Genomic DNA, 27,483 nt, shown 5'->3' with positions numbered 1-27,483 from the left:
ACAAAGGTTTTATGTATCAAAAGTAGGACTTGAATCCATTCCAAGACCTGGGTCTCTCCTTGCCTTCTGCATATGAAGCACTTAATATATATTTATTGGTATTGAGTTTATACATTATACATTATACATTGTCTATGCTATTCAGGATGGGAAAAGCCAAGCCCTTTTCTATCATAATTTTCTATCTATTCATAAACTGACAGAGACCTTTTCAAATAGGCAAGAATGAAGACAGCTCCCTATAATAAAAACTTATAAATTAAAATCGTTTTTCATTTTACATGTGTATTAATATCCTTAAGCATTTTAATAGAAGGATCCTTTAGAGGTCAAAAAAGAAATACTGAACAGGGTCTACCAATAATATAAAAACTATTTCTTTGCTTATCTTAAATAGGACCATTAATTCTGGGAAATTTTAACAAGTCATATGTATATGTGTATTTATGTGTAAAACTGTATCTCTAATATATATAACTATTAAGCCACACACCTATTAAAAAACAGAAATAACAAAGAATGGCTATTTTTGGAATATCTATTAAATATATTTCTCTTGTGCCAAAATACTAAGAGCAAATAGATTTACTATTTTAGATTATAATTATTTTTCAGTTTGAGCAAACCTTACAAAATCAAGATATATGAATATGTAGTTATTCTTCAAAAAAGTAATTAAAATATGCTCTTTACATACAGCTGTGTCTTACCTTTATGACAGGAAATATTTTAAAACATTAAAAATGTAGCTGGAAACTAGGAATAATTTTATTTAAAAATAAGCAAAATGTAGTCACACTTGGTTTTAAACTCTATTAGTTTCCTGTACATTTATTTACCTACGAAAAACAAAATACAAACAAAAATGAGGGAAAACACAAAAAATCTCTGCCTAACTGCAAAGGATGAATGATTACAAGCACAATACATATTGTGTATTTTAAAGAATGTGACATCTTTTAGATTTGTATACAATTTTTTGTCTTGTAGCACATAAGCTTATTTGATCCATACTACAGTTTCTGAAGAATTAAAGCTAAAACTGTCCAGGTGGATAAGTACTTCATAAAACTACTTGTTTGTCAATTTTGTGAACAATCATATGTGTCCCATCTAATTAATTCTTCAGCAATCTTTGATCAATTTTTTATTTCCAATTCTGTCTTTGGAAACTAGGCAGAAATTAGTCATCCCTCTGTAACTTTAGTACAAAAGTACTAGAGACTTTCCTAAGACACACAGAGATTAGTAAAGTGACTTGGCCAGGTTTGCATGAGTTGGCTAGTTTGTATAGCTGGGAAAAGAAATTTGAATCCAGTTCTTCCTGAAGCCAAGCCTAGTGATGCCTTCCTAAGAAGAAAGTAGATAAAATTCCTATGAAAGCTTCCAGATAAAGATACTCACCTATAGGTTGAATTTTTCCCTTCAATTAAAATGTGCACAAAGTTTTGTTTTTGTTTTTTGTTGTTGTTGTTGTTTTTAGTTTGGCTCTCCTTTCAAATTATAACTAGGCTTTATGTAGTTTAATTTATCTGGGACTGTTTTGATGTCATTTGGATTCTGACCTAAAATACCAGAATTTTAAGAATTTCAGCAAATACCATTTATTTCACATGTTACACTGGACAGGAATTGAAATATTCTGTGAAAGGTTTCAGAGTCAAAGGAAAGAATGCATTCTGGGGTTACATGACTAAAATTTATTTTCATTCCAGGTAACAGACTGATAATCTTTGGTTTGTTTTACTTATTGTACTATCGCTCTATAATATTTATAGTAGACTTTGTACAAAGTCTGAATAACTTTATATACACAAAAAACAGAAGGCATTATACAAAGTACTCTCCTTTTTTTCCCTTAGTATTTAGAACATTAATGGAATAGGTGGGGGAAAGACAGTGGTTTTAAAAACATCACTACAAGTCTTATTTTAGAAGATGAAGTGTTAATTTTTTCTCCTTTATCCAATTGACATTTTTAAAAAACTGAATTTATAATTCTTAGCAAAGTTAAGAAAAATTCCCAGGAGAAATTCCACTATTTCCAATGTTCAGAATGTCAACTTTCAAAGGCAATCTTTCATTAGGCACCTACAGGTTTGCATATATAAATTGTGGTGACAGAGAAACAGAAATAAATACACTATACCTAGAATAGAAGAGTGTAGGGGTGGCACTGTCAAATTCAGTGCTAACCTTTTTTTTTTTTTTTTTTTTTTTTTTTTTTTTGCTAAGACAATTGGAGTTAAGTGACTTGCCCAGAGTCACACAGCTAGGGTTAAGTATCTGAGGACAGAGTTGAACTCGGGTCCTCCAGACTTCAGGGTTGGTGCTCCATCCATTGTGCCAGCTAGCTGCCCCACTAACCCATTTCTATTTTATTCTCTGGTTTCTTTCCCCCATTTTGTCAATAGAGAATGATGCTTTCATTAAAGCATCATTACTAAAATCCCAATTACCTCAACCTCTCAAGCGCCCAAGTAATTAAGACTATACATTTCAAAAATTTCAAATCTGCATTAATTGAAGAGGAAGTTTCTTCACACTGAAGTTCCTATGCAAACTCACAGATCCAGGTTTCTTTTTTTAAAAAAATACATATAAAAATTGATGAGTGCCCTAAATATCTTTTAAAATAATATCTAAATTATTATCTTATACTTTTTAAAGTATAAAATTCTTAACTAGTGCAAAAACATAAATTGCATTAAAGGTGATGTTTTTTTTTTGTTTGTTTGTTTTTTGTCCTTTGCCTATTTCTCTTTGGGATTTAGTTAAATCCTGCAAGTTTAATTATGCCAGCTGTCTCACAGCTTTCAAAACAATTTTTCAAAGTAAGTTTTTTTTTTTTTTTTTAATTCATGCTTTTCTTTTCTTTTTTTCTTTTTTTGGCCTGGACCACTGGGTAATTAATTCCTACAAGGAAATTCTGCTGCTGCAGATTTGCACTTTTTTGGAAACTTTTAGTGTTAAGAAGAGCTGCATGGATTGCTGCTATTGGGATTATATCCCAAAGAAATACTAAAGAGCAGAAAGGGACCTGTATGTGCCAAAATGTTTGTGGCAGCTCTTTTTGTTGTAGCTAGAAACTGGAAGTTGAATGGATGTCCATCAATTGGAGAATGGTTGGGTAAATTATGGTATATGAAGGTTATGGAATATTATTGCTCTGTAAGAAATGACCAGCAGGAGGAATACAGAGAGGCTTGGAGAGACTTACATCAACTGATGCTGAGTGAAATGAACAGAACCAGAAGATTGCTGTACACTTCAATGCTGTATGAAGAGGTATTCTGATGGAAGTGGATATCTTCAACATAAAGAAGATCCAACTCACTTCCAGTTGATCAATGATGGGTAGAAACAACTACACCCAGAGAAGGAACACTGGGAAGTGAATGTAAACTGTTAGCACTACTGTCTATCTACCCAGGTTACTTACACCTTCGGAATCTAATACTTAATGTGCAACAAGAAAATGGTATTTACACACATATAGTATATCTAGGTTATATTGTAACACATGTAAAATGTATGGGATTACCTGTCACCGGGGGGAGGGAGTGGAGGGAGGGGGGGATAATTTGGAAAAATGAATACAAGGGATAATATTATAAAAAAAAGATAATTGTATAAATATGTTTACATATATTGAATATTGTATAGCATATATTGGATTGTTTACTATCTAGGAGAGAGGGTGGGGGGAGGAGGGGAAAATTTGGAACACAAGGCTATGCAACTGTCAATGTTAAAAAATAATGCATGCATATTTTTTGAAAATAAAAAGTTTAAAAAAAAAAGAGCTGCATGGGCACTAAAAGGCTAAGTGATTTATCAAGGGTCATATGGCCAATAGATGTCACAGACAATTCTTGAACTCATGTCTTCCTGACTCCAGCAATGATTTTCCATCCCTAACATTAGGTTGCCTTTCATTTTGTTTTACCATTTGTGTTTGTTCTATTTGAAAATGCTTGTTACATATAAGCTTAAGTTCCACACCATATATACAATTTGGGATGGTGATATTGAAACTATTAAAAACTTATTTTCTTGAGAATGCATGAATACTAGGAGTAAAATTTAAATGTTCTTAAACTTTTAACTAGATATAGGATTTACTCCATTAAAACATTAACCCAATATATTGCTGATAATGTTATTGTTGGTATGAGTCTCCTTTTCCAAGATAATTTTACATTTTGAAAATCTTGGAAGAACACCAATTCCTTAAATTTTGGAATTTGTTTTTATAATGTAAATTTCTTAAGATTAGTTATTGAACTATGTCATACAGCTAGGTAAGATAGAAAACATTTTACCCTTTCCATTACCTTCCTAAGATCTTTTTGAGATTAAGGTTCTTCCTGATTCATTTTTTGGACTGATTTATTGACCTAGAACATGGATGCCATGTTCCTCTCTATTTAGATATGAATGTCTTTGATTCTGTCTTATTTGTATAATACCTTGCTTGCACACACACACACACACACACACACACACATACAGCATGGTATTTGGTAATAACTGTTTAAGAAAAATAATTATCTAAATCAAGTTTCTAGATTCAGTGGATTGATATTTTCCTATCTCAATCTTTTATAGCAATATCTATTATTTATGACTGTTGCCCACCTAATTGCCTTAGATTGCCCAAGAATAATTTTAAATCAGTGATATCAAACTCAAATAGAAATGGGGGCCACTAAAGTATACACAAGGAACTCTTGAGGCTACATATTGATTTAGGAACGATATATTAGCATTATAATTTGGTTTGGCCACACTTGGGAATATTATGGACCACATGTTTGACATCTCTGCTCTAAATCATCTCTAATTTGTGCATACTGCTAGAATTTTGCTCCTATTCAGTTTGTCTTCTATTGTTTTCATTACCAATTTGAAAAGATGGTATTAAACCACTACAAAAAACCTGCTGTGTACATACATGTATTAAACATTTTATTATAAATTAAAAATAAATAACACTCAAAACTAAAAGTCCAAATTGTGAGTTTCATTTTACTTCCACTTTCACTTAGAAAAAGATGTGTATTGAATTTAATTATCAATTTTGACTGACTCTCATAGTCACTGAAACAAAACATACTCTATTTTTCAAGAAAGTTCAACAACCAAAAATACATTTTTAAAATAAACCAAGGCCCTTGGGTCAATTCACCTCATGTCGTAGGCACAGGGCCTCACTAATGTTAACATAAATGAATTGAGTCCTCTAAAGATTTTTTAAAAATACTTTTGTGTTTGACTATAAAAATTTTTTTTCTCAATACTTTACTTTTCCCCTTAAAAATAATGAGACTTAGAATATCCAATGTTAAGCTAATAAATTACTATTCATTTATATTGTTAACTTTGTCTTGAGAAATTACACTGTTTTTTCCATCAAAATGTCAATATTTGGGAGAATGAATTAAGTATGAATATAAAAGCTTTTATTAAGTATTTAGTATGTGTTAAGTTCTGGGGATAAAAATACAGAAAGCAAGATGATCTCTACCCTTAAGGACCATGATTACATTCAAATAGAGAAAGATAATTTATACTGATACACATGATAGATAACATATCTATATCTTTATCATACAATATATCTTTATAATGTAGCTATATGTGAAATAGATATATCAGCTCTATCATATCTTAAATATATATCATATGTCATATTTATATATACACATATATATGATATATATGTAAGTAGGAGCCAGAGGTTTTTTCATTTGGGAAATCATAAGAACAGTGAATGGAAACATGGGGCAATTCATTTGACATACCCTTTCCAAAAATGGTAGTGCTGATTTCATTACTGTGTCCAGACTTAAGAGGTAGAAAGGAAAGAAGGTACTCACAGTGCAGTGGCAAGAAAATGGACAGAATATAATCAGGTAGTTCTGGGGATAACTAGACATGATAAACTCTCAATGAGACTTAACATTTGTAATTTTAATAGCTCCGTTAAATTATTAGGAGGGAAGTAATATAAAAGTCATCATATGTTTAATGATATTAAAATATACAAGTAACACTTTTCAAGCATAATTCTAGTGACTTTCCTTATAAATTATATTCTCTCTCTCTCTCTCTCTCTCTCTCTCTCTCTCTCTCTCTCTCTCTCATATTATCCTTTTATACCTATGCTCTAAGGTTCCAAATATTTATTACCATTCTCTTTCCAAGGTTGCAGATAATCTCACATGGGCCCTCAGGATTGAGTAAATTACCCCATGGTAATTTAAGAAGAGATTTGGGCTTTCAAAATTGATAGAACAATATTTGGAAGGATCTCTAGGGCTAATCCAAACATAAAAGTTGATTTAAATGAGTCTATTTCCGTATTATTTCTCTTTGCCTTTGATCAGTCTTTATGACCTATGAAAATATAAATGTCATTGAATTCATTGTGTTAGCAATGGATGTACCCATAAGCATTTTTTTGTATGCTTAGCTTGACACAAATTTTGTCTCCACTGTTGTGAAAATGAAGCCTCCCATAATTTCCCCTCTCCCAGGGAGCTCAAATCCCAAGTAGTCAAAGTGCTACTGTATCTGATCTTTTCCTGGAAACTTCCTGTAATCGTTTTTCTAATCGATCCAATTTGGCCAGATTTTCCTTCAGCAACTTGCTATTTGGAACCAGTTGTAAGGCTTTCTCATAATAGCCTCTTGCAGAAACATAGTCTCCCTGTGGGGGGAAAAAAGAAGAGTTACATTCTGTCCCATTTGAGAAAGCTAATGTTAGAAATCAACATTATCTATATTCAATATTGATGTTTAAAAAGAAAATATTACATATTACTGGCAATTTTATCTTTGTTGATGGATACTTTCCAAAAATCCATTTCTTTAAAGTATAGGACCAGATGGAGAATGTGAAGAAAGAAGAGTTAAAACATAAGTGGGACAATAAAAGAACAGATTTTTAGTTCTATTAAAGCAAGAAGTGAGGATTTGGAATAAATTATTTGCAAATTTGAAAGGTTTTTTAATCAGCATGATTTCTGCTACTGTCTTTGGTTTTATTTCAAAATGTTTTCTTTTTATAGCATAAAACCAAAACAAAGGCAATAGCTATGCTGTATCCATAGTCACAGAATTAGTGCATCAGATAGTATTTGAACTCATCTGTCTGAATCCCAAACTATACCATTGCTGTCCCTCTGTTATAAAACTTAAAGTAAAAATAAACATGTATATGCATGTATATATATTTATGACATACTAGCTTAATTGAAATGCCAATTTTATAAATTGAAAGTAAAGGTAATTTAAAAAATGTTCTGTGTCCAGATAATAGACCTAACTCTTGGGAGCAGTATGTGAAAAGCAAAGAAATGTCTCTGTTACCCTAGCTGCTGCCCTGTCCTCATATGTTCTATCCACTACCTCATTATCAACCCTGTTGTCCTCATGGTTTTTATTCTTGGCTTGCAGTCTGAACTGCCTTCTTTGTCTCTTCTCCATTCTCAATTCTAATGGCTAGATTTCCCTTTTGTAAGCCCCTTTGTTTAAGAGGTCTCAGTTCATTCATCAGTACTTGCCCTCTGCTCCTAACTCTTAATTCCAAACTTTTTTTTGTTTCTGTTAATAGCATTATGACATTGTTCTATTTACCAAGATTCAAAACCTTGGATTTGCAGATGATTCCTCCTTCACCTTTAACATTTAGTCAGTTTCTAAATGAGAAAGAATATAAAATGCCTATTATGTGCCAAACAATATGTTAAGTGCTTTTTACAAATATTGGCCTTGTAACCCTGGGAGATAGGTGCTATTATTGCAGACAAATGTTAAGTGATTTGCTCTAGGTCACTCAATAAGGTCACATTTGAATTCATATTTTTTTGAATTCAGACAAAGAACTCTATCCCCTGTGGCGCCAAAGTATTTAAATTTTATAGATTCTATAACATATCAATTTTGGATCTCTTCTTTTCCACTATAAAATACATATTTATTTTGTTACCTCTATCCTGGACTCTTATAATAGCTAACTAACATATGGGGTATGGACATTTTAGGGGTAAGTTCTGGGACATAATAAAAAATAATGCATTTATTTAAAAAGCAAAATGGAATGCTGGGGTGTAATATTTTTAAAAAAGATGAATCTTAACAAAGATGTAGGAAAAGCCATATGTTTAGGTAACAACAACATCAACAACAAAATCATAAGTTCATGAAGAAGAGATGTCAGCTTAATGGCAGCTTTTGTGGGAAAAGGTCTGGGTATTTGAGTTGATTTTAAGTTTACTTTGATAGCTTCTAAACAGAATAACTGATTTTAGACAACATTTACAGTGTCTGGATTACTAGAAGAAAAGGTCCCATTGCCATCTGCCCTAGTCAAACACCCTGCTTATTTCCCACAAATGTGGAAAACTATATCCTGTTTGGCATGTCACATTTAGGAAATCATATTTTTAAAAAACTGGAGAAATGGCTGAAGGAACTAAGGATATTTAATATGGAGAAGATTGGGGAAAGGAAGAGAAATGACTATTGTCTTCAGGTGTTTATAAAGATATGATGTGGAGGGATGATCAGTTATTTTCCCTGTGTAGTTTTAAAGGAGTGTGCAACCTGGGGGGGGGGGTTACAGGTAGGTAGAACATTGGACTGGGAATCAGAAAGACCTATATCCACTTGTGGAGGAGTAAGATACAAGAAGACTAGAAAAGAAGGAGGGGACTAGCTTATTAAGGCTTTGAATGTTAAAAAGAACATTCTGTATTTGCTTCTGACAGAGGCAATATGAAGCCACTGAAGTTTACTGAGTAGGGGAGGAGGTGAGGGTGACATAATCAGATCTTCATTTTAGGAAAATCATTTTAGTGACTAAATGGAGGATGGATTGGAGTAGGGTAGCCAGACCTACCAGCAAACTATTGCAATATTCAGGTGTGAAGTGATAAGGTCTTGTACCAGAGTAGTGGCAGTGTCAGGTAAGAGAAAGGGAGTGTATTCAAGAGAAACTACAAAGGTAAAATAGATCTTACTAAAACCTATTTTAGAAAAGAAAAAAATGAGATAGCAATTATGAATTGGGATAAGTAAACAGATAAAAATAAATCCTATTTAAATTATTTTTAAAAAGAGAAATTATATGTTGTATGTTGGTAACATAAATAATGAATTAATTTTAATACTTAGAATATGCTCCCAATAGCTTCTAAATAAGTCATTAAGTGAATTACAAGAAGAAAGAGAAAATAAAACCAGCAATTTAAATTGAAGGACCTCAGTTTATCCCTACCAACCCTTGATAAATTAAAAGCAAAAAAAGATTAACCAAAGACCCTGAACAGAATTTTAGAAAAATTAGATATGAAAGATGTCTGATAATTACTAAATGAAAATAGAAAGGAGCATACATATTCTAAACTTGGTATGGCACCTTTAAAAAAAACTGGAAGCACAATAAAATATATTAAAGGGCTATTGGAAAACTGTTAAAAATCAACTAGAGACTAAATAATTAAATCCTAAAGAATTTCTGAGTAAAAGAGCAAATCATAGATATAATTTTTTAATTGAAAACAATGATAATTTTATTGAATATAATGATGATAATAATACATCATTCCAATATTTGAGGAATGTAGCCAAAGCAATTTTTAAGAAGAAAATTATTATTATTTTGTTGACAAAAAGAAAATAAGAGTAGATTAATAAGAATGTAACTAAAAATGTTAGAAAACTAACAAAATGTTAAAAGTCCAATAAAACTCCAAAATAATTTTGCCAATGAGGTAGAGTCCTTCTATAACATTCTATCATAAATCTACCTCATTGGCAAAACTATTTTCTTATCAATCCACTATTTTCAAATTTATCAACGAAGGACCACATAGCAATACACGAATAAGAACATAAGTTGTGATACATGCAAATATTTAACCCGTAAATATCAAAGTCAATTATATCTTTCAATATTTAGATTTTCAGACTATATTCATTATGTAAGTCGGGGGTTCTTAATATTCATGTATGTGTATCATGGATCCCTTTTACAATATTATGAAGCCTATCAATAATAATGATTTTTAAGAACAGTTAAATAAAGAAAAAAAATTTTAATACATGAAATAAAATACAGAAAAGACAAATAGAGAACTAATCTATGTAAAAGGAAATTCTTTTTGCCACCTTGATATGTTCAATTCCACCCATGTTCATCCATGCCTGTGCTTGTTCTGGATTCAGTTGCACAGCTACTTGATAGCTCTAAATAAATGAGAAACAGCTTCACATCAAAAAGTAAACACGCAATAAAAACACATTATAAACTCATTCATTTATAGAAATATAAATTATTAACATAATTATCACAAATTAAGAGCTATTATTTCCACACATGGCCTATTATATCTTTATGATTTTCTTACACTCACTAGATCACCTAAAGTTTTGCTAAATATAAAGTGTGAGTAACTAAAAAGTGTAATTTCCCAGTAGAGTCATCTTTTAGACTCACAGAAACTGCATACTTAAAAAATATAAGTGAATTTCATTATGGGATTTTAATTTCCATTTGTCTTTATATATAAAAATACTCTGCTTTTCAGTTGTTTTCATTGTAGCTTGTAATAGTAGTAGTGTAGCACTACTAGTACTAAGTAGTATTAACAAAAGGAACATTAAAAAATCATAGAAGTGAAAGGGATCTAGAAGATTGTCTGCTTCAGTCTTACTCAAATGCTTACAACATCCCTAATAGGTACATATCTAACCTTTGCTTAAATATGTCTAGTAATAAAGGAATTCATTCAAATTTACTTTTGATTCACTAATTCTATTTCAATTTTATTGTCTAGTTCAGTTTTATTATTTTTGCATACCTAACACAGAGTTTTAGCTTAATAAATATTAGTTGTCTACCTACCTGCCTATTATTTAGAATGTCTAATCCCTTCTTCCAAATAGTAATTCTTCAAATATTAGAAGGCAGCTATTAAATATCTTTATTGATTCCTTACCATTCTGATCATCCTCTGGATGCACTTTAGTTTGCTAAGTAGATCTAGTTAGTCTGATCATAGCAGATTTCTATCATTTTTCTTGTTCTACATGGCCCAAGATTACATTAGCTTTTTAAAAAAGCAATGATATAACACTATTTTGTCATATTTAATTTATCATCAACTCAGCCCTTCCAATCTTTTTCAAATGTCTTATTGTCAAGTCTGACTTAATTTACTTTGTTCTTATACAATTGATTATTTTGAAGTTTAATGAAATGCTTTAGGTTTAGTAGGGTTAAACTTCATTTATTTTGGCTTTAACTAAAATAGTTTAGCTTATGTCTTAGTCTATCGATATTAACTAAAATTATTAACAAGGCAATACAAACATTATTGTAACTAATACATTTCATTCTCCACAAGATAAGTGACTTTGATTTTCATTCACACACACACACACACACACACACACACACACATATATATATATATATATATACACATATATTCCATAACAAATTGAATAACTCAAATGAAATTATATTTGCAAAAAGTAATTTCCAAACTTTAAATGTTGTTGTCATCATTATTTGTCACTTTCAATATTTAGGGCAGTGTTCTATATATGCTATATATGGTAAGTGTTTGATAAATCCTTGTTGAATGGAATGCTAAGAAAACAAATTCAAATCAGGGATGCATTTGAGAGAGAGCAAGAGAAAAAGGAAAGAAGAGAGGAAGGAAGGAAGGCAGGAAGGTGAGAAGGAACCCACTAAGTTATAAAAAGTAAATTCTGAGGCGACAGAGCCAAGATGGCGGAGAGGACAAACACTTCATTCTGAGGTCCCTTCTACCCTTGCTTAATTAATTACCTAATTCAGCCTCAGAAATAGTGCCTGACTGGTAGAATCCATGAATATTGAGAGTACAAGAAATTGCCAGCCAAAGATAACTTGGAAGATTGCCAGAAAAGGTCTGTCCTGATCAAGGCAGGAGGAGGCCAGCGCAGGCAGGGAGGCAGAACACGGAGGCTAGCCCACATTGAGCAGACTGGGTGGCACGGTGAGGTCTCCGCTGGTAGAGAATTTGCAGGGAGGACTCTACCACAGGTTGTCTTCTCTGCTTTGGTGGCAAAGCAGAGAAGTTACACAAACACCAAAGGTAGAGTGAACCCCAAACCTCCAGAGTTTAACAGGACCTGGCCACACCCACCCAGCACCAGGAGTGACTCAGCACAACCACAATGCAGCTGCACAGCCAGTCTGCGTGGAACTCTGCCCAGGGCAGTCACATTTCCACAGCAGCATGGCCACTCTTCACAGCCAGTTTGCAGGACAGCTACTACCTATCCCTGTTCTGTAGAGGAAGTTGAGAACCTCCTTTCCCTAAAGGCAGACCCTAAGGACTTTTCTAAAAATGAGTAAAAAAGTCAAGCCAGCTCTAACTATGCATAACTACTATTTAGAAAAAGAGCACATTTCCAACCCTGAGGAGACTCCAGACAAAACCCCAAAGAGGGACATAACCTGGTCCCCTGTAATGTTCTCTCTCTAAAATGTAATTGTTCTCTGGGGAGCAAATTTCTTGGGGAGCTTCTGGAGGCAGCCTTAATTTCAGTTCAGTTCAATAATCCCAAATGCAGTCAGGAGTTAAAGTCCAAATCCTTTACTTTCTCCTTCAAAGTCTTGAATCTTTTCCTGGGGCCTGGTTAGCTTTCTTGGAGGCCTATCTCTCTCCTTGGTTCCAAGAGCTCCCTCTGAAGGTCTCTGAATCCAAAGGTTTGTCCTTCAGGCTCCAGCCAGCTTCAGCCTCTCATCCTCCCAATGTCTCCAGTGAGCACAAAGGTGAAAGTTGGAATGAATTTTGACTCCTCCTCCCAGAGAGTGGGATTATGGACTTCTGACGTGTGAATCTTCCAGAAGTCAATCCTAGTTGTGAATCTTCTGGAAGTCCATGAGTGGGCTTGTCCTTTCCTACTTATATATGCTCTCTAAAGGTGTAAAATCTAACATGTGAACTCCTTTAAAGGTATGAACTCCTTTAAAGGTGTGAACAAAGCACCTTATTTCAAGTTCTGGCCCATAATAGTCCTCATTGCACAAGACTCTCCTGGAAGAAATTAGAAAAGATCTTAAAAGAGAGCTAGAAGTAAAATGGTGAAAGGAAAAAGAAGCTCTGCAAGAGAGTATGGAAGAGGCATATAACTCATTAAAATAAAGATTTGATGAAGTGGAAAAAGAAAATAACTTCCTGAAATGTGAAATGGAAAAGGTAAAGAACTCACAGGGAAACAGAATTTATTTTTTTTTCTTTTTCTGAGGCTGGGGTTAAGTGAATTGCCCAGGGTCACACAGCTAGGAAGTGTTAAGTGTCTGAGACCAGATTTGAACTCGGGTCCTCCTGAATTCAGGGCTGGTGCTCTATCCACTGCGCCATCTAGCTGCCCCCGAAACAGAATTTATGAACTAGGAAAGATAAAGAAATCTTAGGAAAGTAGGATTTGTGAATTGGAAAAGATAAAAGAACTCCCAGGAAAGTAGGATTTGTGAATTGGAAAAAGAAAATAGCTCATTAAAAAAAATTAGTGAAATGGAAAAAAATTCCATAGAGCAAAACAGCTCATTTAAAAACTCAATTGCACATATACAAAAAGAAGTAAAAAAAAAAAGTTAATGAAGAAAATAACTCAGTAAAAATCAGAACTGAACAAATATCAAGAATCAGTCAAGCAAAACCAAAAAAAGAAAAAAAAAAAAAGAAAAAGAAAAAGAAAAAGAAACAAATGTTAAATATCTACTTGGAGAAACAACAGACCTGAAAAATAGATCTAGGAGAGATAACTTGAGGATTATTGGACTTCCTGAAAATTATGATGAAAAAAAGAGCCTAGACACTATTTTACAGGAAATTCTCAAAGAGAACTGCCCAATTGTAATAGAATCAGAAGGTAAAATGGCACTGAAAGAATTCATCGAACACCTTCTGAAAGAAACCCGCTCAAAAAAAAAAAAAAAAAAAACCCAAAAAAACAACTCCAAGGAATATTGTGGCTAAATTTCAGAACTATCAGACTGAGGAAAAAATATTACAAGCAGCCAGAAAAAAACAATTAAAATACGGAGGAGCCACAATAAAGATCACTCAGGATCTAGTAGCTTCCATTAAAGGATCGAAAGGCCTGGAATCTGATATTCCAAAAGGCAAAAGAACTTGGAATGCAGACAAGAATAAACTACCCAACTAAGCTGAGCATTTTCTTCCAGGGAAGAAGATGGACATTCAATGAAAGAGATGAATTTCATTTATTTCTAATGAAAAAACTAGAACTAAACAAAAAATTTGACTCCAAATACAGTACTCAAGAGAAGCATAAAAGATAAAAAGAACTCTTGAGAACTGTATTTCTGTTATGGGCATACATAAAGAGCACATGTATAATTTGAATTTACTGTTATAATATAAAGAAGGGAAGTAAAATAGAAAAGGAGATTGTATCAGAAAAAGGGAAAAGGGGAGAGAAAAAAGGGAAATTACATCCCACAAAGAGGCAAAGAAAACCTATCATATCTGAGAGAATTAGGGAGGGGAAGCAACATTGTGTGAATCTTACTGTCATCAAATTTGGCTCAAAGAGAAAATATTAGACATACTTGGTTTATAGAGAAACTCCTCTCACCTCATTAAAAAGTGGTAGAGGAAAAAGGAAAAGGAAAAGAGTAGGCTAAATAGAAGGGAATACAGAAAAAATAAGGGAAAGGTATAAAAAAGGGGGAGGTACTCAAAGAAGGTGGGGAGGGGTCCTAAAGAGGGAGAGCTGCATGAGGCAAGTAGTGCCCATAAGTTTAATACTGGGAAGGGAGGTAAGAGGGAGAAAGGAAAAGAAAAGTATAATCTGGGGATAATAAGATGGCAGAAAATACAGAATTCGAAGTATTAACCATAAATGTGAATGGAATGAACTCTCCCATAAAGCAGAGAACAGCAGACTGGATGAATCAAAAGCCAGAATTCTACAATATGTTGTTTACAGGGAATACATTTAAAGCAGGGTGATACATACAGAGTAAAGGTAAAAGGCTGGAGCACAATTTATTATGTTTCAGGTGAAGTCAAAAAAGCAGGGGTAGCCATCCTGATATTAGATCAAGCAAAAGCAAAAATTGATCTATTTAAAAGAGATAAGGCAGGAAACTATATCTTGCTAAAGGGTAGTACAGACAGTGAAGCAATATCAGTACTGAACATATATGCATCAAGTGGTATAGCATCTAAATTCCTAAACAAGAAGTTAAGAGAGTTGAAAGAAGAAATAAATATCAAAACTATATTAGTGGGAGATCTCAACCTTGCACTTTCAGGAATGGATAAATCAAACCACAAAAAATAAGAAAGAAGTTAAAGAAGTAAATAGAATATTAGAAAAATTAGGTATGATAGCTCTTTGGAGAAAACTGAATTGAGACAGAAAGGAGTATACTTTCTTCTCAGCAGTTCATGGAAACTATACAAAAACTGACCACATATTAGGACATAAAGACATCACAATTAAAGGCAGAAATAGTAAATGCATTCTTTTCAGATCACAATGCAATAAAAATTACATTCAACAAAAAGCTAGGGATAAATAGATCAAAAAGTAATTGGAAACTAAATAATCTCATCCTAAAGAATTAAAGGGTGAAACAGCAAATCATAGACACAATAATTTCACCCAAGAGAATGACAACAATGAAACAACATACCAAAATTTGTGTAGCCAAAGCAGTAATAAGGGGAATTTTTATATCATTAGAGGCTTACTTAAATAAAATTCCTTTTATGACACAGACATGGTACTGATATCTAAATCAGGTAGGTTGAAAACAGAGAAAGAAAATTATAGACCAATTTCCCTAATGAATATTGATGCTAAAATCTTAAATAAAATATTAGCAAAAAGACTATAGAAAATCATCCCCAGGATAATACACCACGACCAAGTAGGATTTATACAGGAATGCAGAGCTGGTTCAATATTAGGAAAACTATTAGCATAATTGAGTATATCAATAACCAAATTAACAAAAATCATATGATCATCTCCAATAGATGCAGAAAAAGTATTTGATAAAATCCAACATCCATTCCTATTAAAAACACTTGTGATTATAGGAATAAATGGACTTTTCCTTAAAATCGTCAGTGGCATCTATTTAAAACCATCAGCAAGCATCATATGTAATGGGGATAAACTAGAATCATTCCCAATAATATCAGGAGTGACACAAGGTTGCCCACCATCACCATTACTATTCAGTACTGTATTAAAAATGCTAGCTTCAGCAATAAGAGTTGAGCACTCTTTGCAGATGATATGATGGTATACTTAGAGAACCCCAGAGATTCTACTATTAGAAATTCTACTATTTCCTTTGAAAAGCTGCAGGATACAAAATAAATCCATGTAAATCATCAGCATTCTTATATATCACTAACAAAATCTAACATTTAGAGATACAAAGAGAAATTCCATTTAAAGTAACTGCCGATAATATAAAATATTTGGGAATCTATCTGCCAAGGAAAAGTCGAGTGAATATAATAAAGATGACAATCCTTCCTAAACTAATCTATTTATTTAGTGCTATACTAATCAGACTCCTAAAAAAACTATTTTAATGACCTAAAAAAAATAACAAAATTCATCTGGAAGAACAAAAGGTCAAAACTTTCAAGGGAACTAATGAAAAAAAAAATCAAATGAAGGTGGCCTAGCTGTACCAGATCTAAAACTATGTTATAAAACAGCAGTCACCAAAACTATTTGGTATTGGCTAAAAAAGTTGATTAGTGCAATAGGTTAAGTTCACAGGACAAAATAGTCAATATCTTTAATAATCTAGTGTTTGACAAACCCAAAGACCCCAGCTTTTGGGATAAGCTTTTGGGATAAGCTTTTGGGATAAGAATTCATTGTTTGACAAAAACTGCTGGAAAAATTGGAAATTAGTATGGTAGAAATTAGATATGGACCCACACTTAACACCATACACCTAAGACAAGGTCAAAATGGGTTTGTGATCTAGGCATAAATAATGAGATTATATAAATTAGAAGAACATAACATCATTTACCTCTCAGACCTGTGGAGGAAGAAGTAATTTGTGACCAAAGAAGAACTAGAGATCATTATTGATCCCAAAATCAAACAAAACTAATGCAGACAAGATAAGAAAGGAAACAATAAACTGGGAAAACATTTTTAAAGTCAAAGGTTCTGACAAAGGCCTCATTGCCAAAATATATAGAGAACTGACTCTAATTCATAAGAAATCAAGCCATTCTCTAATTGATAAATGGTCAAAGGATATGAACAGACAATTCTCAGATAAAGAAATTGACACTATTTCTAGCCATATGAAAAGATGCTACAAGACATTATTAATCAGAGAAATGCAAATTAACACAACTCTGAGATACCACTACATACTGATCAGATTGGCTAAGATGACAGGAAAAGATAATGCTGAATGTTGGATGGGATGTGGGAAAACTGGGACATTGTTGTTGGAATTGTGGATGCATCCAACCATTCTGGAGAGCAATTTGGAACTATGCTCAAAAAGTTATCAAACTGTACATACCCTTTGATCCAGCAGTGTTACTACTGGGCTTATATCCCAAAGAGATCTTTAAAGAGGGAAAGAGACTTATATGTGCAAAAATGTTTGTGGCAGCCCTTTTTGTAGTGGCTAGAAACTGGAAATTGAATGGATGCCCATCAATTGGAGAATGAGCTGAATAAGTTGTAGTATGTTAATATTATGGAATATTATTGTTCTGTAAGAAATGACCGGCAGATGATTTCAGAAAGGCCTGGAGAGACTTACATGAACTGATGCTGAGTGAAATGAGCAGGACCAGGAGATCATTATATCCTTCAACAACAATACTATATGATGATCAAATCTGATGGCCATGGCTCTCTTCAGCAATAATATGAACCAAATCAGTTCCATTGTTCAATAATGAAGAGAAGCAGCTACAGCCAGAGAAAGAACTATGGGAAATAAGGATGAACCACAACATAGCATTTCCACTTCCTCTGTTTTTGTCCGCTTGCATTTTTTATTTCCTTCTCAGGTTAATTTTACCTTATTTCTAAGTCCTATTTTTCTTGTGCAGCAAAATAACTTTACTTTAAATATACTTTATATATTTAACATGTATTGGTCTACCTGCCATCTAGAGGGGGGGGAGGAGGGGAAAAGTTGGAATAGAAGGTTTTACAAGACTTAGTGATGAAAAATTACCCATGCATATATCTTGTAAACACAAAGCTATTAAAAAAAGTAAATTCTGAGAGCAGTTCGGATGAAGCCTAAAATAGTACATTTAATGTGTCTGCTGAGCCATATGATGACCAATGAGATTTTTCAGTCAATGGCTAAACAAATAACATATATATTTTTAAAGGTATAAGATGTATAGCTCTCTTTATGTGTTTATGATAAAGAAAGAGAGAGACAAAGAGAAAGAGAAAAAAAGATACAGAGACAGAGAAGGAGGGAGAGGGAAAGAGGAAACTTGAAAACTTATCTAAATTATTTATGGATCATATTCTGCCTTGGTGAAGGATTTCCCTACAATAAAAAAAATTACCTAATTCTTCTTATATTCAGGTATATTTATCTGTGTGTGTATTTGTATGTGTTTGTACACACACTCATACCCACACACACATCCACACACACACACACACATCCACACACACACACACACACACACACACACCCCACACGCACCTATACACAAATGCAAATATATTAATTTTTAAGAGGGGACATGACATAGGGGACAAATTTTTTTTTTAGGTTTGGAAACATCCCAAATTCAGATCCTATTTTAGAAAAACTAGATGTATGATTATAGTAATACTGAAGCTCAACATACCTCAAGGAATATTCTAGAACTTATCTAAATTATGTATAGTTTACAATCTGCTTCCTGGAGGAACTTCCTATACTGAGTTTATTCTACTGATAATCCCAGGTTCTTCACATAAAATAGTATTTTTGTTTGTATTTAAGATTATGATGTTAGGTTATTACAACAGATTTCCATTGTTTAAATTAAGTGGAATATGCAATGGATGCTTAATTTGGAGGTTTAACTTGAAATGAGCCTTAAGGATGAATATAATTCATATAAGCAGAGAAGAGGGTAGATAAAGTATTTGGGGGAAGGATAATGGAAAGAGATGAGCCACAAAGACATAATCTGAATAGTTAAGACATGTGCATGGGATTAAATTAACTAATCCAATTGTATTGTTAGCACTCATACAAATAAATAATTGGAGAAAAAGTTGGGACCAAATTATGGAGGACCTTGAAGATCAAGCTAGAGATGATCAGAATCATTTGATTCTAAAGGCACTATTGGATCCTCAATTATGACTTTAAAAAAATACATTGAGTTATGCTTATTTTACTTCTTATTATAATATAATATTATAATTATATTATTATATATATAATATAATATATTATAATATAATATAATATTATTATATTATATTATTAATTATATTTACATATATAATTATATCAATTACATTTATTAGGCCATAAATGGGAAAAATGTTTTTAAGAAGCTTTATTCTGTTTAATTTCAAGCATTTGAAAACCTGTTAGTGTAGGTACTGCTTTCACGAATTCAGATCACAACTCCTCTATGATTGAAAGGATGTTTTCTAATAGTTGCTATATATGATTGAAATACCTACAGAAATTTAATGAAAAGCCTCCACAAACTCATCTAGTATGATTCTTTAAAAATAAAGATAGCATACCAAAAGAATTGTCCATAAAATCTGTCTAGCATAGGTGAACCTGCCAAAGCTAGAACTGGGCTCTGCCTCCTTGCCAACAACATCCCCACCCTGCCACGATGCATTAAAATGGAACTTTAATTCATTATAATGACTGAACTCAAAAAATAGAGCATTTGGATATATTCAACATACCTCAAATGCTTTATCAAGAAAATTCTGTTCTCTTAGTTGGTTTCCTTTTGTGAAGAAAAGCTCAGAGATGACTTTAGGATCCTTTGGCTTTAGCTGGAGAGCTTTATCTATAGCTTCTAGTGCCTAAAAAAAGAAAAAAATAATGTAAGAGTTCTAAATTGCAAAAATCCATTTAATATAGCTTATTATTTATGTAATATTTGTTTGATACTATTGAGCCTAACTCTTTTAAACTTCTTAAATTGTGGGTTGTAACTAAATGTGGGGGTCATGAAATGGAAAAAAAATTTAAAAGCCCTGCTATATATAGGACAATGAATGTCAAAAGACCCAGACACTAAATCCTAACTTTGCCTCTGACAAATAGTCTGATCTTCAGGAAGTCACTTCACTTCCCTGTAACTCAGTTTTCCCTTTTATAAACTGGTACTATTTTAAATATGTGAGGAAAAAATTTTTACCACATATCTAATTTCTGTATAGTAATTCTTATAATGCCAGGCATTGTGCTAAACACTTTAAAATTGTGTCTTTTTTGATTCTTACAATAATCCTAAGAAATAGGTGCTATTATCCTAAAGAGGAATGTTATCTATATTTTTTAGATGGGAAACACGAAGCAGATAGAAATTAAATGATTTCTATATAGCTAGTAAGTATCTGAGATCAAGTTTGAAATCAAGTCTTCTTGATTCCAGGGCCAGTGCTCTTTCCACTGTACCACCTAGCTGCCTATGGGGGTAAATGTCTGACTTCAGAGTTGATGCTTTATCCACTATGCCATCTAGTTCTCCTGCTAGTCATATTTCAAAGGTAACAGATGAAAAGTAAACAGCTCAAATGCTCCATAAGAATCCTTATAAATATCAGGGGAAATTAAGAAAAAATCTCCAGCATGTTGGATGAACCTTTAGTGAAGAACTTATTGAAAGATATGAACAAGGATCACATAGAATTCAAGAAATCTTCATGACTGTACGTTGGATCCAACTTTGGTAATATTATAGTATTATTGGAGCAGCTAGGTGGTGCAGTAGATAGAGCACCAGCCCTGAATTTGGGAGGACCCCAGTTCAAATCTGGTCTCAGATACTTAACACTTCCTAGCTGTGTGACCCTGGGCAAATCACTTAACCCCAGCCTCAGGGGGGTAAAAATTTTATAGTATTACTTTGAGAGCAAAATATAAAGTGAGCTAATAATGTATAAGAACTTAGCTTTTTTTTTTTTTTTAAAGGAAAATGCAACTAAGTCCAAAGCATTATTGTTGTTTATATATAGAAATTGTATTATAAATACTCATAGAGGCATCTGATATATATATATATATATATATATATATATATATATATATATATATATATATACACATACACACATATATGTATATTTGAATATATAAATAATTCCAAGATAACCCATTTTTTAATCTTATCCATGTTTGAATTTAAAACTCTTTATCTACTTATTTGCTCCAACTAGTGAACCCAGAGAACCCAGAGAAGCAGAACTTCACTCAAGCACCACAGTACTTTGGGATAATGTTCTTGCTTGCTGTAGATTGCTGACAACAGGCGATAACATTCCAGGCATCCAGCCTCTTCCGACACAATGTGGTTGGTCATTTTTTCAGCTTCTTCTGTCTGTCCCATCATGGCCAAAACCTGAGCCTAAAAAACAATTTCAAAGCTTTATTTTTTAAATATACAATAGTATTTTCATCCAAATAAATTGCTTTACTTGCCTTAGCCATTCTGTATATATTAATAATGTTTGGATTTAAGGAATTTCAGAATTTGTCTAGTAACTGCATTAACCATTTGATAATCTCTGGTGCTTAGGTTATTGGCAAGGAACATATGGTAATAAGGGAGCCCTTTGAGAATGAAAGATTTTTGCCTGAATATATATTTTAGTTTTATTGTGTTTATAATAGAGTAGTTTCATTTGTTGCTCCCTTAATGAATAGGAAGAGCAAAGACTAATGACCTGCATAACAATATCTTTAGTGAATGAATTCAACACTTAGTAGTATTTTACTATATGAAGAGAAAATAACTATTGTATTATAGATGCCAGGATTTCTTGACTGAAAGAATGACACTGATTGGTTCAAATATGTTCATATTTTTGTCTTATTGGGATTTGATAATTGATCGGCATCCTAGGATTTGTAGTTTACAGGAAGAAGTATTCCCTCTTAGTCATGAGAGTGATTTGGAGCTATGAAGATCCTTGAGCTGGAGGACAGAGTTGAGTAATGTCTGGAAGTTTAGGATGTGATACATTCAGTCTGTAAGAAAAGGTGGAAGAGTGGAGACTACAGGTTTCTAAATGGCAGTAGAAGCTGTGTGGAGGGACATAAGAAGCCAAGATGGAAAGAATCAAAGCCACTGAGGCAGCAGGCAAAAAATACAAATGGAGAAGGACAGAAAGGTGTCAGAGAGTTTGAGGAAGGCCATCAGGCATAGGCCTATAGGCCTATCAAAGACAAAGACTGGTTTTACTTACCTTTTCTTTTTTTCTTTTTTTTTCTTTTTCTGAGACTGGGGTTAAGTAACTTTCCCAGGGTCACACAGCTAGGAAGTATTAAGTGTCTGAGACCAGATTTGAACTCGGATCCTCTGAATTCAAGGCTGGTGTTCTATCCATTGTGCCACCTAGCTGCCCCTTTACTTATCTTTTCAAAGACTCAAGGAAAGTCACCTGAAAAGTATACTTTTTCCCCAACTTCCTCTCATCATGCCTGTCTCACAACAGACACAGACATATACTGTGCTCACTTCTTTTACCAAAATAGTTTCTTATATTCTCACTTTTACCTCAAACATAAAGAGGTCAGAAATTAAGTAGAGATAAACAAAAATTTTGACTGGCCAGTGAACCAAAGGTATTTTATTACTAGAAATTTTAACTGGGGACTTCAAGCTATTTTGATCATGTTATTTACTTTTTTTCTGATATAAACTCCACAAAATAGAGAAAAGCACCAACTATACCTAAAAGCTATCATATTCTGTCTAAATCAAAAAGCTCAATCTTGAACAGGGCTACAAAGTCTCTACACAAGGTCTGCTACTGTTTAACTCTTGTAATCTCTGCTACTTTCAGTTTTCTTGCAGATAGGAATTTTCCTTTTAAGAGCTATGAAGTATGAATTAAGTTTGCCTTCTGGCTCAAATGCCTCCATTTCCCAAAATTATTCTCAGAATTGAGTATTACCAATTCATGGATGTCAGTTCTTAGCCCCTTTTACCTTTGAATTCAGTTGTTCTTACCAGAGCCAGCTGGATTTCCTTAGCTGAAGGCTGGAGTGCTGCAGCTTCACGGTAAATCCGTAATGCCTCTTCATACCTGCCAGTATTGTAATATAGTGCTCCCAGAGGGGACAGTATTTCAGCTGTTTGTGTTATATCCAAGGCCCTAAATGTTAAGAAAAAGCACATCTTTTTTTTTCCTTTAATTTTTATCCTTCCCTGGATTTGTTGTGATCTGTACTAATTATCAGCTCTTCAAACTTCATTTTGAATAATTCTTATCCATAACATTCTATAAACAGTTTCCTTTAAGAGATATGTTTCAGGAATGTTCATACTTGGAGAGGACTATCTGTCCAAAGAACCTTTGTTCAAATTTTATGATATTGAAGAAAATACACATGATTTATAGATCAGAATTTGATAAGAATCTACTATGTGTCAGGCACTGGTAAGGGGCTAGCAATACAGAGTAAAAAATGAGACTGTTCTCAAGAAGGTATATAATGAGGTTTTCCTTTTAACAAAGAGATGACATTATATTTATTTAAAAATACATGTTTCAAGGGTTTTTTCTTGGGGAGGCAATGGATTTATGTTGATCCATCTGCATTCTTATACTTGAACATTTAAAAAATATATATAACTGATTTAGGCTATCTAGTCTGTGATTTCAGAAATATGGGGACTGCTACTGGAACATTTCACTATCTGAGGGAACCATGAAATTAAGTATACTATGAGAAGCTTCAAAAGAATTGTGAATGTTTTCTTTTAGACAAGCTGGAAGAAGAAACTTTGTTTTTCACCTTTCATGCTTACCGTTTGTACCATTCTTCAGCTTCTTTGTTCTCTCCCAGAGACCTGTAGAGTCTACCAAGGTTAACCATAGCAACATGATGATGTGGGCTAAGTTGGATGGCTTGTTGGTAGTGATACATTGCACTTTCTGGAGTCCCTGAAATCAGGGAAGAGATTTATGAGATTTGGATGTACCTGAAGTTGTCAAGTAATTGAATATTTTAATTTCTCTTCTAATGTTATAATTAAATTGATTAATATTAATTCAGCAAACTATGAATTAGTTTACTTCTTCTACTTCCTGTTTGGTTTGGGAACTATTTAAGAAAGTTGCCAAATATTTAAATTTAAAGTAGCTCAAGTAAGGGTTGAGCAAGATAAATAAAAAGAAATCATATATCATTAAATCATAAGAGCTGAAAGAGATCTTGGAAATAATTGAAATAACCTCTATTCTGATGAATTAATCTTTACAATATCTCTAACAAGTGGCTATCTAACCTCTGTTTGAACTCTCCAGTGACAAGCATTTCAATATCTCATAAGGCAGTCCACTTTACTTTTGGACTATTCTGATTATTAGGAAGTTTCTCTCAATTTGGAATTTTCCTTCCTTTTAGTTTCATCCCTTGGTCCTAATTCTAGCTTCTGAAGTTACTTATTGTTGTGGAAAAAGAGGTAATGAGTACCCAAATAATTATGACAGAAAGTAGAATGTGGTGTAGAAAGACCCTCCCAAAATACTATGAGAAATTTTAAGAAAGACACATCACTTAAAGCTGGGAGGAAAAGGAGGAAAAATTGGTCATAGTAATCAGAGAAGTATTTCTGAGGAAGGTAGCATTTGAAATGGCTCTTAAAAGGAGGAAATTCCACAGAGAGATGACTGAGTATATTACCAGCAAAGGAGATGGCTTATGTAAAGGTATAGATAACTTAAAAGGCTAGGAAGAAAAGAAAATGGTGAGTGGGCCATTTTATGTAAAAGCGAATATTATGAGATCATTTTTAAAAATTAATATTTTATCTTTTCCCAATTATATGTAAAAACAATTTAAATTTAAAAAATTAGTCCAAACTCAAGGTTTGAGTCATATTTGAGAAATAAGATCTTTATCAGAGAAACTTGCTATAATTTTTTTCACAGTAATGATTGATTTCCCCTATTATTCCTAGTCTCCCTCTCAATTATTCCTTATTCTTGCTCTTTCCTTTTACCCTGTTCATTCTTAAAAGCGTTTTGTTTTGTTTTGTTTGTTTCTGAATTAAATACAAGTCAAATTTTCTATTCTGCTTTATTTCAATGAATGTCTATTTTTTCCCCAGAAGGATTATACTCTGTTGGCTGGGTAGGTGATTCTTGATTGTAATTCTAATTCTTTTGCCCACTGAAATATCATATTTCAAACCCTTACTTATATCCTTTAATGTAGAAACTGATATATCTTTTGTTATCCTGACTGGTTCAGTGACATTTGAATTATTTCTTTTTGTCTGCTTGCAATATTTTCTTCATTAGTTGGAAGCTCTGGAATTTTGCTGTTGTATTACATGGACTTTTCATTTAGGGATTTCTTCCAGCAGGTAATGTGTGGATTCTTTCAATTTCTATTTTACCCTATAGTTCTAGACTATCAGTGCAGTTTTCCTTGAATTTCTTAAAAGATGATGTTTAGGCTCTTTTTTAAAAATCATAGCTTTTAGATCCATATCACAGTCCAATAATTCTTAAATTATCTGTCCTGGATCTATTTTCCAGATTAGTTTTTTTTTTTTTTTTTCCAAATGAGATGCATGACTATTTTTCCATTCTTTTGATTTTGTTTTTTTTTTTTTTGTTTTGTTTTGTTTTTGTTTTTTGATGTCTCATAAAATCAGTAGCTTCCACTTGCCCAATTCTAATTTTTAAGGAAAAATTCTTCAGTAGTTTCTGAACCTCATTTTCCATTTGACCAGTTCCGCTTTCTGAAATATTCTCTTCACTGGATTTTTGTACCTCCTTTACCAAACTGTTCTTCCATGGCCAATTCATATGTTATTTTGAGGCTTTGGATGTGGGTGTTTTGATTTCTTCTTATGTCTCAACTACCTTCTTCTGAATTTGTGCTTTGATCTTTCCTGTCATCATATTAACTTTCTATAGATAGGATCTTTGTCTGCTGTTTGCTCATTTCCCTGGCCTATTGCTTGACTCTTAAGTAGAATTTTGTTTTTGGAATAGAGGGGATACCATTCCAAGCATCAAGGTTTTTGTGCAGCTATTTTCAGAGTCAATTCTGTGGATATTAAATTTTTAATTTTTCCAGAGTGGCATGACCTAGGGAGAAGTGTTTGCTACTCTCTTGTACTATGCATTGGTCTGAAGTAACCACTAGCAGTCTTTTCAATCCTGGAACTGTGACCAGGCTCTCTGTTCCCTGAGGCTGCAAGATCTAATGTACTGGTGATCTTCCTTGCCTCAGGACTAAGACCCAGGTTGTGCCCCAGATCCACATAAAGGCAATATAACAGAGGCCTGCTCCTGGTGCCAGCAAAGGGACCCTGTTGTTACAGATCCTTCTGACCAGATATCTGATCCCCTTAACATTTGTGAATTGAGAAGTGTGAAAACCATCCCTGCCATCACTAATTTAGTTGTCTTTCCTGCCAACTTTCTAAAACTTGGGCTCAAAAAAAATGTTTTACTCCCTCTCTTTAGGGATTCAGGTATTCCAGAATTTGTTTTGAGGAATTTGAGGAAAAGCCTATTCCCCTCAGAGAGAAGGTTTCTGTCTTTTACTACCATCAAGGTTCTACTTCCATGAGATGATTCTTGAAATGCAGATTGGAACCAGAATGTGATATAGTCCTATAGAGGGCCACTCTGAGTAAGAATTAAGAGTATTAGTAAAAAGATGTTAAGTAGTAAGTAAAAAGTAAGAAGAACTAAGAAGAGTAAGAGGATACGGAGTTTATTCAGTAAGCAATGAGGAAACGCAATGAGGAAATACTGAAGATTTTTGATGAGGAGAGTGAGACAATAATACAGGTACATTAAGACTTTAATAATTTGAGTGATGAGAAACAGGAAGTAACAAAAGTCTAGGTTCAAGTAAATGAGGGCCAACATATTCAACTTATTTTTATCCTTCCTAACTTGTGTCATCTGCAAATTAGATAATAATGGTATTTATGTCTTCATTAATATAACTGATATAAATATAAAATGGCATAGGACAAAGAATCGACTCTGAAACTCAGAAAACAGATACAAGGATCCATTATCAGCAAACATTGATTTAGTTAAATCAGATATGAATCTATATGGCCATCTGGCCTATAATTCACCATTTTGTTCATATGGAAAAGGATCACAGCTTTAGAGCTGGCAGGGGCCAGAAAGACTGCTCAGTTCCACAAATGAGGAAACTGAAATCCAGAGAGT

The 27,483-nt window shown here is 33.1% G+C and overlaps 1 protein-coding gene across 6 annotated transcripts in view; it reads right to left on the bottom strand.

Annotated features, from left to right (window-relative positions):
- Window positions 1–4,954: 4,954 nt before the first annotated feature.
- The window catches only part of TMTC1 (transmembrane O-mannosyltransferase targeting cadherins 1), a 318,149-nt gene continuing 295,620 nt past the window's right edge, over window positions 4,955–27,483 (bottom strand). For all 6 annotated transcript variants that reach the window (XM_074270648.1, XM_074270645.1, XM_074270646.1 and 3 more), the window contains 6 exons: window positions 24,081–24,216; window positions 23,280–23,424; window positions 21,534–21,671; window positions 20,002–20,124; window positions 10,180–10,257; window positions 4,955–6,715 (listed from right to left, as the gene is read on the bottom strand). In XM_074270648.1, the coding sequence (XP_074126749.1) occupies window positions 6,563–6,715; window positions 10,180–10,257; window positions 20,002–20,124; window positions 21,534–21,671; window positions 23,280–23,424; window positions 24,081–24,216 (773 nt within the window). In that variant the 3' untranslated portion in view covers window positions 4,955–6,562. The remainder of the gene's footprint in view (window positions 6,716–10,179; window positions 10,258–20,001; window positions 20,125–21,533; window positions 21,672–23,279; window positions 23,425–24,080; window positions 24,217–27,483) is intronic.

The sequence above is a fragment of the Sminthopsis crassicaudata genome, chromosome 5 (genome assembly GCF_048593235.1).
Source record: "Sminthopsis crassicaudata isolate SCR6 chromosome 5, ASM4859323v1, whole genome shotgun sequence".
Classification (NCBI taxonomy): domain Eukaryota; kingdom Metazoa; phylum Chordata; class Mammalia; order Dasyuromorphia; family Dasyuridae; genus Sminthopsis; species Sminthopsis crassicaudata.
Note: the sequence above shows the minus strand (reverse complement) of the source record. Positions and strands in the feature narration are given on the sequence as shown.